Source organism: Hippocampus bargibanti, linkage group LG06 (assembly GCF_051943395.1).
Source record: "Hippocampus bargibanti isolate YZ-2025 linkage group LG06, ASM5194339v1, whole genome shotgun sequence".
Taxonomy (NCBI): Eukaryota; Metazoa; Chordata; class Actinopteri; order Syngnathiformes; family Syngnathidae; genus Hippocampus; species Hippocampus bargibanti.
The window spans coordinates 25,811,534-25,833,620 of record NC_142739.1 but is presented as its reverse complement, the minus strand read 5'-3'; the positions used below and the strand labels follow the sequence as shown (position 1 = coordinate 25,833,620).

The 22,087-nt window shown below is 38.4% G+C and overlaps 1 protein-coding gene across 1 annotated transcript in view; it reads left to right on the top strand.

The window, feature by feature from the left end:
• Positions 1–338: 338 nt before the first annotated feature.
• The window catches only part of ntrk1 (neurotrophic tyrosine kinase, receptor, type 1), a 37,604-nt gene continuing 15,855 nt past the window's right edge, over positions 339–22,087 (top strand). Inside the window, exons 1-9 of the mRNA XM_088998979.1 lie at positions 339–532; positions 6,400–6,474; positions 8,391–8,462; positions 11,714–11,782; positions 12,797–12,951; positions 14,361–14,503; positions 14,610–14,748; positions 21,462–21,794; positions 22,036–22,053. Coding sequence (XP_088855105.1) covers positions 339–532; positions 6,400–6,474; positions 8,391–8,462; positions 11,714–11,782; positions 12,797–12,951; positions 14,361–14,503; positions 14,610–14,748; positions 21,462–21,794; positions 22,036–22,053 — 1,198 coding nt within the window. The remainder of the gene's footprint in view (positions 533–6,399; positions 6,475–8,390; positions 8,463–11,713; positions 11,783–12,796; positions 12,952–14,360; positions 14,504–14,609; positions 14,749–21,461; positions 21,795–22,035; positions 22,054–22,087) is intronic.

Sequence of the window (22,087 nt, the reverse complement as noted above, 5' to 3'; positions counted from 1 at the left end):
AGCCTCAGCCGTCAACACACCCTGAGCACAAACAAAATAATCCTACCCGTTCATTTTCTAAGGTGTCCCATGACTGTTGCCCCTCCCTTTCTTCCATGGGATGGAGGGAGAAAGAGAGAAGTACCAACCCTCCACCTCCATTGCCACCCCCACCATGTCCCCAGAGGGCCCTTGCACTGCCTCGCCTCGCCTGTCTGGCCGCCTGCCGGCCCCTCCTGCCTCTCAGTACAGCTGCGCCTCTGTCCAGGACCCTTGACCAGGCGGGATCTCCGTTCGTGAGCGCTCATCTTTGGTGACCCTAGAGAGTTAAGACCCACTTTGCCCTTCCCTTGCCCAAAATGGCCATGGCAAAGGGCGCAGCGTGTCTGGTGCTGGCGCTGCCCCTACTTTTGAGCCTGGCACCGGCGCCCACTCTGGAGGGATGCCCGTCGGCTTGCCGTTGCTCTTTCGCGATGCTGCAGTGCCTGGAGCCCAACGGGATCACCGGCGTGCCGGCTCTGGTGGCCCAAGAGAGCGAGAACGTGACGGAGATGTGAGTACAAGGTGGACTACTGACATTCTGAGACCACTGTAATGGAAGCGTTTTTGATCTTGATGCAAAATCCAGTTTGCTTTGGAGTGTTGGTTGAATTTAAAATTAAGCTCTTGGAGTTGGAAGTGGTCACACCAACTTAAGTGTGACAGACTTGTGAGTTTTGCAGATGTGGTTGACAGTCCTGAGATGCACTGGGTTTGTCTTTGAGGACAACATGATTGGATGGTTCGAATCCTTGCTCTACATTCAATAGTACTTTTAAACCGAGTCGAAATTCGGCACTGAGCTTGGGAAATGTTTTTTTTAAAGCAGCCGCTTGTTCATGGAGCAATCTTTGGAAACTGTTGAAAGTGGGATCCGGTCTGATGGTGGACGTTCCGAGGACTTGCAAGAAGCTCGGAGGCCATCCGGGCTTCACTTGTTTTGGTTTGAAAGTGAATGGATGATGATATGGGAAACTGTGACGACTTGTCTTGACTTAGGGCACTTCGGTAAAAGAGATTTTTAGTTGAATTTATTTGGTACAAAACTTGACATTGATTAAAGACCAGAAGAACTGAATTTGAAATGAGGGTTCTCGGTGTTGGGAGTGCCGACTCCAACCTCTTCCAATATGGCGGGCAAAGTCGCTTTGATGCGAATGTTTGTGACAGAAAATGTGAGATTGGTTTTCATCGGATGTGTTTCGAAGTGACTGATGAGTTTGAAATGAAAGTTTTGAGTTCGGGGTTAGACTCCAACAGTCTCAAATTATGATGTCATCGATGTTAAATGGGACTTCCAAGGTACTTCAAATGCTCCAACATCGACTGTCTCCTCATTCCGCAATCTGTGACACGACATCAGGAGTAACAGGGTGCTCAGTATCTTGCTCAGGGACACTTTGACACTGTCTCAAGCATTTAGGATCGAGCTCTCAACCTTCTGGTTCGGAGACGATCGCTTGAGCATTTTGATCCATGTGTGGTCACCACAGAACAAGAATATCGCCGGTGTTATTCCAATTTGGTATTTCTTGGATTTCTTCTTTGGCTTGGAGGACACCATGCCCATAAAAAAGTGGTCTCATCAGACCACAGACGTTGGTTTTCTGAAGTGATTCGAAGCCTATGTAATGATATCCTACCTCTACATTTTGACGCAGTGCCGCCAGAGGGATTGAAAATCATGGGTAGTCGATGTTGGGGTTTGCCCTTTTCTCACAGTCGCTCACTAAGAGGTGAACCTTGGTCCAATTGTGTTTAGTCAATGCCTGGGAAGCTCCTATTAGCAACAATCGTCACCTACTCTGCCGCTGCCTGTAAGTCCGTCCACCTGTGGAATGTTCCAAGCAGGTGTTTGATGAGCATTCCACTACTTTTTCAGCTTTTTAGGAAAAAAGTTTCAGCCAAAACATTTTCCTTCTTCTTTTCTGTTATTTTGCAAGATGTGGTTGGACTGATAGCAAGAAATGGAGTCCCCCTCCCCCCAAATTGAGAAGACAGCAACAGGATTTGTTTGTTTGTCGTCTACTTGGAGATTGCAATTGCAAGAGTGCTCTGGCGGTCTCTGATGAAAGCATCGACAAGGTGGAAATGGAAATGTTCTTCTCGTCTAAGTGACTCGTACTTTCGCATTGTTCTGCTGGATGTTTTTGATTTAACAAAATAAGAGATAATTTCTAAAAATGGTTTTGCGGGGGTGTCGAGGGGTGATTTGTTGTTTCCCCCTCACACAATGACGTTTTTTTGTATCTACCTATTCTAATGCTAATAGCAATTTGAAGATTTTGAGTTAATTATCACAGGAATTTTTACTTAAAAGTAAAAGCGGAGAAGCTGGCTGGTCAAATGTCCATCGGGGCCCTGTTAACCTGTTCGACGCACCATTTATTTTTGGGATCATATTTGATGATTTTTTTTTTCAGTTGAGTACTTGGATTTTTTTTTTTTTTTTTTTTACTCCGAATTTTTTTGGGACGTTTTGTCAAAATAAAATCAATTACTTACTTATTCAAAAAATAAATATTTTTTTTCTGACAAAAAGCTAACTTAAAAATATATATATTTACAAAAAACACTTGTAGATATAGTGTTTTGATTTTTTTTCTTTACTTTGAAAGTTTTTTTTGATGTTTCATCAAAATAAAATCAGACAGTTACTTTAATGAAATTTTTCCAAAAATTAACTATTTTTTTCTTTCAGAAATATCTCAGTTAAAAATATATTTACATAAAACATATTTATATATTCTGAAAACAATCATTTTTATCGCAATTTTTGGGGGGTTTTGCCTTCAAAAAAATACGAGTAGCTACACATAAAAAATGGTGTAAAAAAATTGTATTAAAAAATAATAATAAATAAATAAATAAAATGGACCTCAGAAATTTCTCAGTAAAATGAGAATCAAGTCATTTCAACATATTTTATTTTATATGTAGATACACTTATATTTTTATACCATTTTTATGCATGTGGCTACTCGTATTTTTTGAAGGCAAAAAAAAAAAAAATTGCCATGAAAATGATTGTGTTTTTGGAATATGTAAATATATATATATTTGTACGTGAGATATTTCTCAAGGAATCTTTTTTTTTTAAATAATTTTGTTAAAGGAACTGTATATATATATATATATATATATATATTTTTTTTAAATATATATATAATATATATATAAAAGATTTTATTTTCACTCCAAGTTTTTTTTACGTTTCTTCAAAATAAAATCAGACAGTTACTTTAACAAAATTATTAAAAAAAATCATTGAGAAATATTTCACATACAAATATATATATTTACATATTCCAAAAACACAATCATTTCCATTGCAATTTTTTTGTTTAGTAGTCACATGCATAAAAATGGTATAAAAATATACGTGTATCTAGACATAAAATAAAAAAAATATGTTGAAATGACTTGATTCTCATTTTACTGAGAATTTTCTGAGTGACGGTCCATTTTTGTAAGAAATTTTATTTTTCTAACACCCCCCTCACCCCATCCTCTCCAAACAGCATTATTTATGAAAAATGCCCCTTTCAACGCTTTACCTGCAAGAGGGAATCAACAGGTGTTGTTTTTGGAGACGCCGAAAGGTGTACTTTGATGATTGCGGGAGGGCTTTATTGCGATATTGTTCTGAAAGCGGCGATTCGCATGGTAAATGTCGCTGCCTGCAACGCCACGCTGCTTTTTCGCTTTGTTCGCCGCAATTAGCTGGCCGAGAAATTGTCAAGAACTTTTCTGGAAAGCTATTTGAGTAGAGTGAGTGCATTACTCACACTTCCATCATCGCCATCAATGTGAGCCACCCACAGCCATCTTGGCTGCCAACCCCCCTATACCCCCACCCCCCAACCTCGGACTTGCTAGCGCACGCTACAGTAAACGCTCGGCTTTGGAAATCAATAAGCGTGCATTTTCAAAAACAATGGCGGCCGCTGTATTACGCGCCGGACAAAAAGGAGAGGCCATTAACGGCATGGCGAGATTCATCATATTTTTATGAATATGAGTTATGAATTCAATTTTGTGAATTGCCGGTCAATGCGCACCCGCCCTCCCCCGGGAACAATAGATGATATACAAGCCAATTGGCTCAATCAAATAAGTAAAGGCGATGGGCGGGCCCACCTGCCCCTCTAATCACATTACGGCTGCGTGGGCTGATCAAACAGGAACATGCACGCGCACACACGCATGCAGAGTAAGTTTGGCCTACTGAAAAGTAGGACGCCCGAAAGTATGCCATACACTGACTGCAGGTATTTGTCTGCATTTTTTTAGTTCCTTTTTGGATTACCGAACGGTCTCGATGTTGCTCACGATGGAAATGGGTGATGACACGGTGAGGCAGGGAGAGGGAAGGAGGAGAGAGAGAGAAAGAGAGGGGGGGGAGAGAGAGTGAGAGAAGGAGAGAGAAAACGTGAGAGAGGGAGGGAGAAAAGAGAGAGGGAGGAAAGAGAGGGAGAGAGAGAAAGGAGAGAGAAAGAACGAAAGAGAGAAAGAGAGGGAGAAAAGATAAAGAGAGAAAGTGAGAGAGAGAAAGGAAGAGAGAGAGAAATGGAGGGAAAGAGAGAGAGAGAAAGTGTGTGTGTGAGAGAGAGAGAGGGGGAGAGAGAAGTAAAGACGGAGAGGGGAAGAGAGAGAAATGGAGAGAGAGGGAGAGGGGGAATTGAGGGAGAGAGGGAGAGGGATAAAAGGAGAATGAGGGAGAAAAGGAGAGAAAGAGACAGAAAGTGTGAGAGAGATACAGAGAGAGAGAAAGGGATGGAAAGAGGGAGAGAAAAGGAGAGAAGGGGAGAGAGGACGACAGAGAGAGAGGAAGACAGAGAGAGAGAGGAAGACCGAGACAGAAAGAAAGAAAGAAAGAAAGAAAGAAAGAAAGAAAGAAAGAAAGAAAGAAAGAAAGAAAGAAAGAAAGAAAGAAAGAAAGAAAGAAAGAAAGAAAGAAAGCTGGCTCCAAAATGTTCAACAACCTGTCAGATTCCGTGCAAGTCACGTTAAGCACGACAAAAAGCACAATGATTCAACCAGCGCTTCATCCAAGTTGTGTCCATAATTTGTAAAATGGCTTCAAATGACTTCTACTGAGCGTATTTTACAAAGATTCCACCACATATAGCTATATTTTACGTTTTAAGACTCGCGCTGAATATTCAGGAAGTCTTGTTTTTGAGTTTGTGACAAGTCCGTACGTGACGTCACTAAAGGAACGCCCCTGACCGAAAAAAAAGGACACATTGTAGCAGTCCTTCCATCACGTCAATGTATTTTGCTGTACTTGTTTGGTCTGAAAACCTCACGTTGCACCCAAAAGCCGCCAGAAGAGGGCGTCCAAGCTCCGTGGAAGGAATTTATCAGCCTGTGGAAATGGGCTGATTCATTCCTCACAACAGCTCGGTGGCCATTTTGTGCCTCTTTTTGGGTGAGACATTTCCCCCCAATGTTGCCTCATAATGGCGCAAATAAATTCTTTAATCGATTGCAAACAAGCTTTCCTCTTCAGAACTATTTGAATCATATTAATGACTGGATGTGTAACAAGAAAGCATATTCTCTGAATCTGAAGCCATTGTTTTGATTCACAAGCAATGCAAGACGTCTTGGCATGACGTCACGAACTGGGGGCGGGACTTTCTGAAAATGCCCAATTCGCAGCTCAATTTTTTGCAGATTTTGGACACTAAGTCATTTTCATTGGTGTTTTGCATTTGAATAAAAATATCATACTGCGTGTTTTGGGTATTTTAGAGGCTATAAAACGTTTTTCTGATGTCAGTTAAGAAACAAAAAAGTGACATCGGTTGTCCTTTAATGGTCCTTTAAATGAACTGTATTTTTATTTGTTTTCATTGTTTGATTGTTTTTTTTATCTTCTTCATTGAGTGTGGGCAGCATGTCACCATGTCACAGAATGGATATTGCTTCAGTTACTGCTTAGTCCATAACTGTCAGAAAAACCCGCATTTAATAAATAAATAAATACATAATACATAAATACATACATACATACATACATACATACATAATTTACCTGCGTACAAAAAAATCCAACCAAAGTATTCAATTCAGCAAGTTTCATTTTGATTTATTTATTTATTATATCTATATTATATATATATATTGGATTGGATTGGATATGCCTTTATTAGTCTCACTTCTCACAGCCAAGGTTATATATATATATATATATATATATATATATATATATATATATATCGATATATATATATATATATATATATATATCGATATATATCGATATTTTTATATATATATAACGAGACTTTACTGTATATATATATATATATATATATATATATATCACCCCCTCCCCCACTCAGCAAATTACATTTTGTACTTTCTCCGCAGCTACATTGAAAACCAAGCGGGCCTGGAAAATCTAACGCAAGCGGAGCTGATGAACTATAAAGAGCTAAAAAATCTGTAAGTATCATCATCCATCATCATTTTCTAATCAACATCATTGATATCTGATTGGACCCATGTCCATTGGGGTTTTGATTACTGTATTTTATTGTAGTTGGGTAAATCTGGCTGGCTATCTATTAACTAACTAGCTACCTATCTAGATGGCTTAGCTATCTGGCTGGCTAGCTATCTATCTATCTGGCTATCTGTTGGCTATATGGCTGGGTGTCTAGCTGCCTAATTATTTGCTATCTATTGACTATCTACTAGCTAGCTAGCTTTGTATCTATTTGAGTTAATTCTGGGTTGAGTGAACGCTGGCGCGTGTGGCTGCCACTGCTCACCCACAGAAAAACTGATCCAGTGACTGTAAAGTGACCATGAGAGTTTTGAAAGGCGCTTCGAAATCAAATGGATTATTATTATTATTATTATTATTATGAGTATTATTATTATTATTAATATTATTATTATCATTATTATTATTATTCTTATTATTATTATTAGCAGTAGTAGTAGTAGTAGTATTATCATTATTATTATTATTATTATTATTATTATTATTATTATTATTATTATTATTATTATTGTTATTGTTATTAATTAATTTATTTATTTTGGGGGGATTTTTTCTGCTTACTACCGAAGTAAAATAAGAAACTCTGCTTGTGTTGTGACAAGCTTCTGCAGTCCTTTTTGTGCTAGTTTTGGTTTTTCTCAAAGAAAAAGAGTTCGACTTTATGCTTGTAAGATCATTACCGCTAGCGAGATTAAGATTTTTACAGCTGTAAAACCTGAATATTAAAAACATATTACCATATTATTGGGTGTATAAGTGATAGAGATTAGACAACATGTGTGACTCGAATACACAATTGAATTGAATATACAACCTGGGGTCAATCAGGTCAACAGACACAGCAAGTTAAACTGTCATCTTTATCTTGGAGATCTGGCCTTGGACAGAATTTAGGACTTGGGAAACTCCTTTATCACCGAAGCAATTTATGACTTGAAACTCCTTCACAGGAAGAGCTCATTAGCCAGATTACAAATTTATCAGCTCATTGAAGAGGCAATGCTTAATTGCTTACAGCGGTTCGTGCTAAGAGCGCCCAGGGGCGTTGTATTCTAATCAAGAAAACTATGTTTTACTAATGTATCACTTAAATTCGCATATACTCTCAATAAATAGCTTGGCATAAGGCTGCAGAATTCAGGCGTCTGTCATGAATGGCTGTGTCTCCTGCCAGCAGTAAAGACAATCTTTTTGGGTCCGAGCCTTCGTCCACAGTGTCCGATCGAACATCTCTGACAATAAGGCACACCCAAAAGCCTTGGTTTCATTCAAAAGAGGACCCTGCGCCCCTGATATGTGAAGTAATATTTATCCTCAATAGGTCTCATAACTTATTTCAGCACCCATGACTCCATTTCCCCTTGTAGAGGAAGTATTGCGTAACCCTTATACTCTCTTATCACTCTTATAATGCCTTATATTTGGAAAACTTTATATTTAGAACTTATATTTGGAAAACTGTTTTCATTCATTGAAGGTGCACCTTATAGTCTGGTGTGCCTTGTTTCATTTTTGTTGTGGAATTTGAGATGCTTTATTTGCTTTCACCGGCCACATAAAATGATATGGCAGGCTAGATCTGGGCTCTTGGGCCTTGATTTTGACTTGGGCCTTTAACATTTAACGTCATATACCCCCACCACCCAAAAAGAAAAAAAAATGGAATTTTTATCCCACCAAAAACGAAAAACTGAATCAACCTTATACACTGGGAAATACGGTACTCTTTCCCCACCTCCCATTATGACAGAATCGGGGGTGGAAATTGTTAAGGTAACGACTCAAGGGGCATTTTCGGCCAAAAAAAACACGATAACTTGATTTCCAAATTCTGTCCGTGTTTCCCTTGCAGCACAGTGACGTCATGCAAACTGAGACACATCGCCGCCAACGCCTTTCGCTACAACCCAAAGCTACAATATGTGTAAGTGTGACCCCCGGCCAGCCTCGAACTAAATTGTTGCGTGATGTAGTTATGTTGAAATACAGGTAACATCCGACTTACGACCGAGTTCCGGTCCGACCAAACGGTCGTAAGTTGAAATGGTCGTATGTCAAAATCCATTCAAAATGTTGAATAGAGACTCGGAGGCTAAATGACTCGCAAACTCCACTCCTCTGGTGTCATGACACGATCGATTGCTGTGCGAGAGTGAGATGCTGGCTGGCTTGCCAAAATTGTCGTACACGTTGCCGGCCTGCTAGCGCGTTGCGGTGCTAGCTATAGAAAATAAAAAAATAAAAATAGGGTCTGCAGGTTGTGGTCGTAAGTATGGGTGGTCGTAAGTCCAGCTGGTCGTAAGTCGGATGTTACCTGTATAAGGCAAACTAAAAATGAGCTCATTCGCTGCCATTCCCGAATTTTATTCGGCAATTGCACTAGTATCATCATAAGGAAAATTAAGGCACTATACAGTTCAATTTGGGTTACTGTTTAGAGAGTTAATGGCTCGAGTTTTTTTTTTCTTGATTGGGTGCTCATAAAGCACTGGCCATGGCCTCTGGCAGTGTTTTTTTTTTCTTTTCCACAAGGGGGCAGCATTTCCCTTTTGTCCATGTTGTTGCAGATTCAGCTGTTGTTAAAACGCTATAAAAACCAATATGTATGGAATGTACAGTATTTTGTACAGCTGCCCCCATTTCAGGCTCAGGTAACTTCATACCCATATAACTTGGGAATTAACTATTTTGCTGATGAAACAAGAGAGTCTAAGGTTTCTAACGCTGTATTGAATGTTGATGAAAAGGTTTTTTTAGCCATCATCTGGACTTCTTTGAAGGTGTCGGATGTTTCGCTTCTCATCCAATAGGCTTCGTCGGCGAGCTAAAATTTGCTGGTAGCTGGTAAAATTAGCTGAATAAATTTTTTTTTATCAATGGACCACTCCTGTACGACAGAGCTTACACAGACGTATACCTGCCAATTTTGGGAAAGACATCCTTCTGCTACATAGACAGATACATAGATACATGTACATGGATACATAGTACATAGATATATATACACATATATATAGGGCCAGAGCTACCAGCAAATTTTAGTTCGCTGACGAAGCCTCTTGGATGAGAAGCGAAACGCCCGACACCTTCAAATAAGTACAGATGACGGCTGAAGAAACCTTTTCATCGATGGACCACTCCTGTACGACTGAGAGCTTACACAGACATGCTGTATTGAATGTTTATATCGTCCTAAAACTCAATATTATGTGGGTCCTGCAATTTGAGTGAAAATGACAAAAACTCTGGCACTGGAGTGGACACATTTTTATGTATTTATATATTGTATGTATGTATGTATGTATGTATGTATGTATGTATGTATGTATGTATGTATGTATGTATGTATGTATGTATGTATGTATGTATTATTATTATTATTATTATTATTATTATTAACTCTTATATAGCTCGCTAGCTTTTTATCTATTTGAGTACCTTCCGGGTTGAGTGAACGCTGCCGCGTCTGGCTGCCACTGCTCACCCACAGAAAAACTGATCCTGTGACTGTAAAGTGACCTTGAGAGTTTTGAAAGGCGCTTGGAAATCAAATGTATTATTATTATTATTATTATTATTATTATTACTAACTCTTAGCTAGCTAGCTAGCTTTCTATCTATTTGAGTTACTTCCGGGTTGAGTGATTATTAGCGAACTCTGAGCTAGCTAGCTAGCTTTCTATCTATTTGAGCTATTTCCGGGTTGAGTGAACGCTGGCGAGTGTGGCTGCCGCTGCTCACCCACAGAAAAACTGATCCTTTGACTGTAAATTGACCTTGAGAGTTTTGAAAGGCGCTTCTGAAATGAAATGTATTATTATTATTATTATTATTATTATTATTATTATTATTATTATTATTTAAAAAAAAAAATCCAAATTTAATCAAGAAGACTCTCCTTAACGATGTCTCCGACTTGGAGCCAAATCAAAGTCACTCCCACACATCATCAGGTAACGTCATTTGTTGCACTCTGATTACAAGAAATTGCACGTGAAACTTGATCTTGGTTTTAGTGAGTCGACGCCAGATGGTCTTTGGGCATTGATTAGATTTTTTTTTTTTTCCGTAGGTGACAAATGTAGGGAAAGGAATAATTTTTTTTGCATGTTTTTGGTTGCCTATGGGGATTTGCTGCCATTTGGATAAGAGCGTGGCGCCCCGACAAATTTGGGGGGAGGGGGAGGGGCAGAGACGACGTCCCCCAGTCACCTTTTACTCGCTCACTTTGGCGGATTATTGACAACTGATGCATAATAAATACACTCCACTCAGGCTCCATTATCACTTAATCAATAATTCCAATGGAGGGGCGGGGCCAGAAGTCTAGTGGGTTTCAGTAGCATCGCTGTTGTTGTGTTCACAGATGAAAAAACAACAACAACCGGGAAACCATGATTTCAATGAAGCAAATATTGTCATAGTATGCCCATATTTGTTCATTTAATATTTAATAAAATATTAAATGACCAATACACTGACATTTTATTTTAAATATTGAAAAATGTTAAACGGAAAAACAAGCATTCATAAGAACAATATGACGTGTTGTACATTTTAAAGATAACTTCAAAATAAAATATGGACATATATGTTGACATACACAGAAAATATGCACAAAAATGAAAATATAAGAATGGAAGGAAAAAAACAGAAATACCCGTATAAACAATTTTAGAAATACAGTAAAGTCTCGTTATATCGATATTCAAGGGAGTCCGAAAAAATATCGATATAACCGGGACTATCGATATATCCGACCCTGTTTGCATGTAATTTTATCCGCGCGTGCATAGAAATAGTATCGATATAACAGGGACTATCGATATATCCGATATCGATATAACGAGACTTTACTGTATGTTCATTGTATTGCTATATTTGTCCGTTTAATACTGTATTTAATAAATATATAAAAAAATGGTTGAAAATTATTAGTTCCAGTTCAAAAAATATGGTCTAAAAAACAAAACAAATGGTAAATGAAAGAACTTTATCAAAACACACACGAGCAGCCATAAACAGGTGTTGTGGGGACTTTGCTTTTGTACCAGTACCCCCCCCCCCCCAAAAAAAAAAAAGATTACTAATAACCCTAAAGGGGACTGACCTATTTTTTTAATGTGCTCTGATGAAATTTAAGGAATTGTTTGTTTGTTTATTTGTTTGTTTCAGGAACCTGGCATCCAACGCTCTGGAGCACATTCCATGGCGGGTCTTTCATTTTCTTCCATTGCTCAACCTGTGAGTGTCTTTCCTTTCCAGTCTCCAACATCGCATGTCACTGATCTGGATTCTTATACCTTTTGGAAAATTTCTGCCTATTTTTTTTTTTACAGTGAATGAGTTAATTTCTATTGGTTGGGAAAGAACCACAGGGTCAAAGGTCGGATGACAACGACATTTCGGACAATTCTAGCATGCATTTTCAGAAAACAAAATTCGAAGCAAAATCGGGTTTCGTGTTCTGTTTTAAAAAAAAAAATCAGTATCATTTTGTTTACTTTTTGGTATCATAACCGGTCAGACTCAAACCTTTATGATCCGAATTCAATTTATCCATTAGCTGTCTATTAGCTAGCTAGCTAGCTAGCTTTCTATCTTTTTGAGTTAATTCCGGGTTGAGTGAACGCTGGCGCGTGTGGCTGCCGCTGCTCACCCATAGAAAAACTTTATCCAAACTGCAAAGTGATCTTGAGAGTTTTGAAAGGCACTTAGAAATGAAATGTATTATTATTATTATTCTCACAGATGATGGCTTCCGTTCAATCTCCGCCGCTGTCGTTCAAGCGCGCTACAAATGAACATGACTTGAGTTCCTTCTGATAAAAAAGTGCCGCTGCCTGCCTGAAAAGATCACGCGTCATTTTCTTTTGTATTTTTCATATTTTTTTTTTTTACAAATAATATGTATTTGTCATATCAAAGCTAACGTAAAAAGCCACATGGCTGTAATTTGCAGATTATTTGCGTCCTTGCCTGAAGCCGTGAAGAGGCTTTTGGTGCAACTCAAAGTGCGGCGCAAAAGAAACATCATGCGGCGACGTAAAGGTTAAACTACAGTTTCCAAGCTGAAGCCGCCATTTTGTTCCACAATGTCTTTTTTTTAACTCTGACAAAAAAATTGCGCTTGATTGACAGGTTGCTTTAGAGTGCGTAGGCGTGACATGTCACGATCGGTAATCGCCTGTATGCTTTTTTATAAAACTACATTTGGGAAGAGTTCTACTCTTAACGTGTGGTTATTTTTCCCATCAGGGTTTTGGTGGACAACCCTCTGGTTTGCTCGTGTGAGCTCCACTGGTTGCAGCAATGGCAGCGCGGCGAACGCGGGGAGCCCGACGGTCAGCCGCTGACGTGTCTCGCCGACGGACGTGAAGTGCTGCTCAATTCGCTGGTCTTAGAAAACTGCAGTGAGTCGCCGTTTGGCCAACTTCAGCTCACTTGTAGTCACTTATTTTGCTTTCACCCCTGATATTAATTATTATTAAGCTAATCTATCGAAACAATTCTATCTTTTACGCAATCATGCAAATGTCTCAAACGACCCTCACAATCCCGACCTTACAACCAAAACGGCCAACTTCCTGTGCGTTTCACAATCCGCCATCTTTTTTTGCAGCTCTATAACAATAATAATAATATTATTAATAATAATAATACATTTCATTTATAAGTGCCTTTCAAAACTCTCAAGGTCATTTTCTAGTCACATGAGCAGTTTTTCTGTGGGTGAGCAGCGGTAGCCACACACGGCAGCATTCACTCAACCCGGAAGTAACTCAAATAGATACAAATCTACCTCGCGAGCCAATAGATAGCTATCTATTAGCTATTTATTAGCTATTCATTAGCCATCCATTAACTAGTTGGCTGGCTATTAGCTGTCGAGCTGGCTGGCTGTAAGTTTTCTAGCTGTTGGCTATCTGGCTGTCTATTCACAATTTATTTGCTATCTATTAGCTAGTTAGCTAGCTACTAGCTGTCTAGCTGTCTGGCTGTAAACTGTCTAGCTGGCTAGCTGTTGGCTATCTGGCTATCTATTAGTTATCATTTGCTATCCATTAGCTAGCTGGCTGGCTCTTAGCTGTCTAGCTGACTGGCTGTAAACTGTTTAGCTGTTGGCTATCTGGCTATTTATTAACTATTTAGTTGCTAGCTATTAGCTAGCTAGCTAGCTATTAGCTGTCTAGCTGACTGGCTGTAAACTGTCTAGCTGTTTGCTATCTGGCTATCTATTAACTATTTAGTTGCTATCTATGAGCCAGCCAGCTAGCTATTAGCTGTCTAGCTGACTAGCTGTAAGCCGTCTAGCTGTTGGCTATCCGGCTATCCCTCAGCCACTTATCTGCCATCCATTAGCTAGCCAGCTAGGTCCATTCTTGAATGCATTTAGCATAAACGCAAGGATCGCATACACCGTTGAACTCTTGGGACAATATTTTTTGTCCCGGTTACTTTTGCTCACTTGCTTTCAATACATTCTTCAGAGTATTTCTGAGAGTGCTTGTATTATTCTGAAGTGGTTTAAATCACCTTGAAAAAAAAATAATGTGATCAAAACAGGAGTGTATAAATTGGTTCTATATCGCAGATTTCGCCTATTGTGAGGAGAAGCGGGGGTTGATCTTGAACATAACCCACACGATAACTACTTTAGATACAAAACCACAATAAAAGATTACAAAAAACTTTTTTTTAATCAAAAATAAATCCCTTAAAATGGCCGCTGGTTACTTCTATCCGCCCGATCTTGTTGCCAGGAAACAAAAACTGGAGTGTTTTGCCCAGGCTCTGAATGCACTGTATGGACTGTTCTCAGGTCTGCCCGAGGTCACCATCCTGCCCTCCAACAACAAAGTCCAAGAGGGGGGCAACCTCACCTTTGAGTGTCATGTGACAGGAAGTCCCACACCTCAAGTCAAATGGCGGACACACACCCTACGTTCACGATTCTTTGCTCAGGTAAAGGACACACACTCACACACACACACACACACACACACACACACACGTACACAATGGCCGACTGATAAGAATAACACGTGGCAATTTTGTCCGTGTGTAACAGGAGAGAATGTGGGGGTCCCCGTTGGAGGTGGTCTTGTACCTCATCAACGTGTCATCCAGTGACAACCTGCACAACCTGACTTGCGAGGCAGAAAACCAAGCTGGGCCCGGGGAGGACGTGGTGCAGCTGGACATTGAGTGTAAGGAGGTGCACACTGAGATTTGGGCTGTGTAGTCGCGCTAGCTACAGGCTAGCAAAAGCCGAAAAGTCGCAAGTAAATATAGCCCGACTTGTCATTCGGGGAATGTTGAGGTCAAGTGATCATCGTTGGTGCCAGACTGGAAGTGCCAGTCAACATTTGTTCTTGTTAAAATTTGTTCGAGTCAAACTGTTCAAGACAAAATTCGTTCATGAAAATTTGTTAGTCAAAATTTGTTCAAGATAAAATTTGTTCCAGTTAAAATTTGTTCGAGTCAAAATTTGTTTGAGTTAAAATTTGTTCGAGTCAAAATTTGTTTGAGTCAAAATTTGTTCGAGTCAAAATTTGTTTGAGTCAAAATTTGTTCGAGTCAAAATTTGTAAGTCAAAATTTGGTAGTCAAAATTTGTTCAAGATAAAATTTTTTCAAGTTAAAATTTGTTCGACTTAGTTTGTTCGAGTCAAAATTTGTTCGAGTTAAAATTTGTTGGAGTCAAAATTTGTTTGAGTCAAAATTTGTGTGAGTCAAAATTTGTTCAAGTCAAAATTTGTAAGTCAAAATTTGGTAGTCAAAATTTGTTGAAGTTAAAATTTGTTCAAGTTAAAATTTGTTCAAGTTAAAATTTGTTCGACTTAATTTGTTCGAGTCAAAATTTGTTCGACTTAAAGTTTGTTCGAGTTAAAATTTGTTTGAGTTAAAATTTGTTTGAGTCAAGATTTGTTCGAGTTAAAATTTGTTCGAATTAAAAATTTTTCGAGTCAAAATTTGTTCAAGTCAAAATTTGTTTGAGTCTAAATTAGTTTGAGTCAAAATTCGTTTGAGTGAAAATTCGTTAGTCAAAATTTGTTCAAGATAAAATTTGTTCCAGTCAAAATTTGTTGAGTCAAAATTTGTTTGAGTTAAAATATGTTAAAATTAAAATTTGTTTGAGTCTAAATGTGTTGAGTAAAATTTGTGAGTCAAAATTTGTTCGAGTTAAAAAAATGTCCAAATTTGTTTGAGTCAAAATTTGTTGGAGTAAAATTTGGGCAAAGTTGTTCGAGTCAAAATTCATTCGAGTCAAAATTTGTTAGTCAAAATTTGTTCGCGTCAAAATTTCAAAGTCAAAGTCAGCTTTATTGTCAAATATGCTAATATGCATGACATACAGCACAGATGAAATTCAAATTTGCTCAAGTTAAAACAAATTTTTCAATCCAAATTTGTTTGAGTAAAAATTTGTTTGAGTTAAATATGTTAAAATTAAAATTTGTTGAGTCCAAATTTGTTCGACAAAATTTGTTAGTCAAAACTTGTTAAAGAGTTTAAAAAAAATGTCCAAATTTGTTTGTGTCCAAACCGGTTTGAGTCAAAATTTGTTTGAGTTAAGAGTTAAAATATGTTAAAATTAAAATTTGTTTGAGTCAAAATTTGTTCAAGCTAAAAAAAATTCGTCCAAATTTGTTTGAGTCAAAATTCGTTTGAGTCAAAATTATTTGCCATGAAAATTTGCTGGCGTTAAAACAAATTTTTAGTCCAAATTTGTTCGAGTTAAAATTTGTTTGAGTAAAAATATGTTAAAATTAAAATTTGTTTGAGTCGAAATTTGTTAGGTAAAAGTTGATCGAGTTAAAAAACATTTGTAGTCCAAATTTGTTAGAGTTAAAATTTGTTCAAGTCAAAATTTGTTGGAGTCAATTTTTGAGTAAAATTTGTGCAAATTTGTTCGAGTCAAAATTCGTTAGTCAAAATTTGCTTGAGTGAAAAAAATGTTTCGTCCAAATTTGTTCAAGTCAAAATTTGTTTGAGTCAAAATGTTCAACTTCATGTTTTGTTTCCCCCCACAAAACTGCACATTGGAACTTCTTACATACTCCCGAATCACTCCAAAGGGACTCATTCGGAGAACCTCCATAACCTGAGCGACCCTACACAAAAGCTCTATTTTTCTTCATGATATCGCCCATCCCCTTAATTGCGATCTTTCCAATACAAAAAAAAAGAAATAACAAATGCTCGCCATGTGGTAAATGATGTCTCCATGCGTTTTTGAACTAGCTTAATGGAGGTGCCTCAAAGGGAGCCGAGAACAAGGCGCGCAGCGCCGCTTCGGGTTTCTGGAGCAAATGGCCCTCCCATACAAATAGAAATGTTCGCCCGTTATGTTTCTAATGGAGCTCTCAGTGGTCTGCCACTCGTCGCGGGCGGACAATAATACAAATAAAAAGTGCAGCCGGCAGACATTTAATGCTCAGCGTACAATCAGAGGACAAAAAAAAAAAAAAAAAAGTGAAACATCAACTGGCCTCTTGTTGCTCTCAAACGACCGCCTGTTGCCTCTCCTTTTCTAAGACAACAAAGTACCGAAGGGCAGATCTGTTCGTTGGACATTTGGGTCTAAATATGATACAAATATCAAACTGTGAAATATACTTTGTGAAGAACGTTTGAAAAAACAGAAAACTATTATTGTGACTGTAAAGTGTACTTGATAGCTTTGAAAGGCGCTTAAAATAAAATGTATTATTATTATTATTATTATTATTATTATTATTATTATTAGTAGTAGTAGTATTATTATTAGTATTATTATTATTACGATTATTATTATTGTTATTACTATTATTATTATTATTATTATTATTATTATTATTGAATTGAGATGAACTCTTTTATGCATCCTGAGAGGTTTAAATTGAAATCACAGTTACCCCCCCCTTCCAATATATGAATTCTTTTCTTTTTTTTTTTTTTTTTTTTTTTTGGGGGGGGGGGGGGGGGGTACAGGGGTGCCACGTGACACTCTTGGGTGTCTTCCACCATCCCAACCAAAAGGTGTATTGGCCATCAGGTAATTTGGGAAGATGTGTCTAGTTCCAGATTGGTCGAACGGCGTGACGGTATTTGCAAAAATTTCAGAAAAAAAAGCATATTTTCAGCAGTATAAGGAGTACCCCCAATGAATTGTGTATTTTCACAGATATCTTGTAATTACAGCAAACTTTGAAATACAATAGACCATCTCCACATAGATACATGCCGTATTTTTCGGTGTATGAGGCGCATCGCAATATAAGGAGCATCCCCAATGAATGGTGTATTTTCAAAGTTTTTACATGTATAAGGCACACTGGACATAAAACGCACCTCCAATGAATGACAAAAGTTTTGCTAATACAGTTCACGAACTTAATTGGTTCCCAGAAAGTGTGTGTAAGGCGAAAAGTTCGTCTGACGAACATTTATTTCCCCTAAGAAACCATTAAAAATGAGAATAATCTGTTCCCAGGTCCCCATAAAACAACATTTTCTACAAAATAAGCCTTAAAACTACACAAAATAAACATTATTTTATGTATAATAAATGTGCTATTGTATTGTAATTAAAGAAATAAACTATACTATATAATAAAGTCGTTTTATTTACCTTCCAGGTTGCCTCTTGATGATATCCGAGTGAAGTTGCTGTGCTCTCTCGGCGATAATACCCTCACTCACACTGTCCCCTGCTAGCTGCTTTTTGTCAATCTAAATCAACAGAAGTTTTTCAACCTCTTCCTTGCCTATGACCGTTGCTTAGACAACACTGAAAGACCCTTAGCCACACATAGCAATGGTTTATTAATTAATTAATCTAGTTATTTCTGCATTTATTTATTTATTTATTTATTTATTTATTTATTTATTTATTTATTTATTTATTGTGTTTTTATTTATTTATTTATTTATTTATTTATTTATTTATTTATTTATTTATCCCTGTATTTATTTATTTATTTATTTATTTATTTATTTATTTATTTATTTATTTATTTATTTATCTCTCTCTGTGTATTTATTTAATTTAATTTATTTATTTATGAGAAACTGGTGTTTTTGATGAAAGCAACCTATGCCGTAACTGCTGATGACAAAAGAACAGAAAAAAAAGCTAGAATCAAACTTTTCTTTTCGGGTCAAAGACCAGCATCTGGTCTTGATGTTTTATGTTTAATTGTTGGTAATTGTATGCGGGTGTCCAAAGGTGGATCGGTCCAAATACCGGCAACAATTTTTTGAAAAGATCGCGGTAATGAAATATGTTGATGGAAGTCAATTTTGAAGTCCATATTGAAGGAAGAAACGTAAGGGCCGCTCGAGTCTAGTCAACCAATGGCCGGCCGGGCCTGGCTACTCGGAAGCAGTCAGCAGTCAGCACACACACGTTACTGTTCGGGGGAGGTAATTAGGGATAATTAAAGGGCCGGTGGTTAACGAGTGTGCGCCCACTGAGGGGGCGGTGGGTTGATGGATCGGCAACATTTTGTCGCCTGCCAATCATGGGCAGATGAGTTTTTTTCCGGAGTGGGAGGCAAGCATCCATTAAGGGCGAGGCTCAAATTGGATCTGAGCACAATTATCAGTGATTTTTTTTTCTTTCTTTCCTCCTCCACGTTGGTTATCGTGCATGGAGACTTCAGCCCATTCCACCCATTTTATTTGGCTTGCCGGTGTTTGTTTGAGATATGACAAGCAGCAAAGTAGCACCCGGTGACCATGTTACCCCTCCCTTGGACTACCGTATTTTCCGGTGTATAAGGTGCACCCAAAAGCCTTCATTTTCTTCAAAAGATAACCCTGCGCCTTATACGCCGGTGCGCCTTATATGTGAGCCACAACAGATCTCGCATCAACTGTCAGCAGCCATTTCCCCATTTGGAAAAAGTTGTGCGTAACCTCAGCCTCTACAATAGCGCCTTATAATGTGGGGTGCATTAAATTTGCAAAACTTTTACACATTTATATATTATATTTGGAAAACTTTTTTCATTCATTGAAGGTGCGCCTTATAGTCTGGTGCGCCTTATATGTGGAAAAGGTTTGAAAATACACCATTCATTGGGCGCCTTATACTCCGTTTTTGAAGAGGAAAGCATACATGTTTGCAATCGATTAAAGAATTTATTCCGTGCCATTTTGAGGCAATAGGGGGGGAAAATGTAGCACTAAAAAAGAGGCAGAAAATGGCGACAAAGCTCCATGTAAGGAATTAATCAGCCCATTTCCACAGGCTGATTAATTCCTTACACGGAGCGTTGTCACCCTCTTCTGCCTCTTTTTGGTGCAACACGAAATTTTCAGACCAAACAAGTGCAGCAAAATGCATTGACGTGATGGAAGGACTGCTCCAATGTGTCCTTTTTTTCGTCAGGGGCGTTCCTTCAGTGACGTCACGTACGGACTCGTCACCAACTCCAAAACAAGACTTCCGGAATATTCAGCGCGAGTCTTAAAACGTAAAATATAGCTATATGTGGTGGAATCTTTGTAAAATACGCTCAGTAGAAGTCATTTGAAGCCATATTACAAATTATGGACACAACTTGTCCGGAGACGTCGGTTTCCTTTAAGTCCCTTTTAGACAGATTTGTCACCGTAACTCACATAATGAACTGTTATAATCATTCTCAAGCAGAAAAGAAAGTGCGACTGTCCGACTACATTTCCGGCTATCGCAGGTACTTACAGGAGTTGGGGGAAGGTTGAATTCAGCAACCCCTCAGCACTTTTCCAGGCTAGGAAGGGTGGGGGTCTCTCGAGTGTCTCCTCAGATCATTTCCTGGAATATTTTGTGGTTTGTAGATCCTCATGTTGACCGGGCTTCATTATTCATGTCGGGGTCATCACGCGTCTGAAAAACACGGATGGACGACATCGATTCATGGAAACGTCAAAGCAAAAGTGCCCGATCAGCAAATGCTTGTACATATTAGAGAACAGCAAAAAAGTTGGACATGCTACTGTGGAAATTTTGTCAAAAATAGGCTACGATTGGCTCTTTTAAAATCGGCGAGGATTGCCACGTTATTCATATATACAGTAAAGTCTCGTTATATCGATATTCTCGGGAGTCGGAAAAAATAGCGATATAACCGGACTATCGATATATCCGATCCTGCGGCATGTAAATTTTCTCTTTGCGTTCATAGAAATAGTATCGTAATAAGCAGTACTATCGATATAACGAGACTTTACTGTACTTTTTCCGATTGTTTAACGTTACCAATAATATATTTGGTAAGAGTCCCTAATTTGTCCGACTTTCTAATTGTTCAAGTTTTTCGCTCTCACCGTGAATGTGGCAAGCTGAAACTGACCAGATAATCTTTATCTTCTACATAAAAGCTGTGCTGAATTCCAAACCAAAGTGATGCAAGGCCACCTCAGACTGGATTTTACGAATATTCTTACATTTCTAAAAATGGCAAAGGGGAAACAAAAAAGTCACCAGTGTACAAAAAGAAATGAATGGATTTTATTTGTAATTCTTCAGGTTTTTCGCTCTCACCGTGAATGTGGCAAACTGAAACTGACCAGATAATCTTTATCTTCTACATAAAAGCTTTACTGAACCCCAATCCAAAGTAACGCAAGGCCACCACATACTGGATTTTACGAATATTTTTACATTTCTAAAAATGGCAAAGGGGAAACAAAAAAGTCACTAGTGTACAAAAAAAAAGAAGGTACAGTAAAGTCTTGTTATATCGATATTCAAGGGAGTCCGAAAAAATATCGATATAACCGGGACTATCGATATATCCGACCCTGTTTGCATGTAATTTTCTCCGTGCGTGCATAGAAATAGTATCGATATAACCGGGACTATCGATATATCCGATATCGATATAACGAGATTTTACTGTATTTTATTTTTTATTTTTTTTGCCGTGACGCCTTGTCGCCTTTGCCAGTTCCAGCCAAGATACTGAACCTGAGCGACGCGGTTCAACTCCACCATTGGTGCTTCTCGTTCGTGGTGGACGGCAACCCCGAGGCCAACATCAGTTGGCTGTACGAGGGTTCGGAACTGAAGGAGACTGCTTTCACGTACACGCAACTCATCCCGGATTCCACTGACGGCTCGAAGAAGCACGGCTGCCTGTCGCTGGACAAGCCAACGCACATTAACAACGGGCGCTACACGTTGCTGGTGGACAACAAGCTGGGAAAAGACCAGGCCACTGCCATGGGCAAGTTCATGGATAACCCCTTTGGACTCTTTGACCCTGAGGGCATCATTCCTGGTGGGTTCTTTGGTTTGTCGTGGTCACCCTTTTGTTTCTTTCCCATATCACTCCCAAAAAAAAATCAACTTGGATGCCCAAACAAAAAGTTGTTAAGAGGATAAAAAAAATACTAATCATAGTTGTGCAATTTCCCCACCTTTGTAAAAAATAATAATAATAACCACACATGTTCATTTCTACATGGTCTGCGTGTTTTTGTCCACTTATTCATCTTCTTTGTTCCCTCCCCACATGCAAGTCATCAACTTGGATCCAAGTGAGTCTCCGTTATAACTTTTAAGAGCAACTTT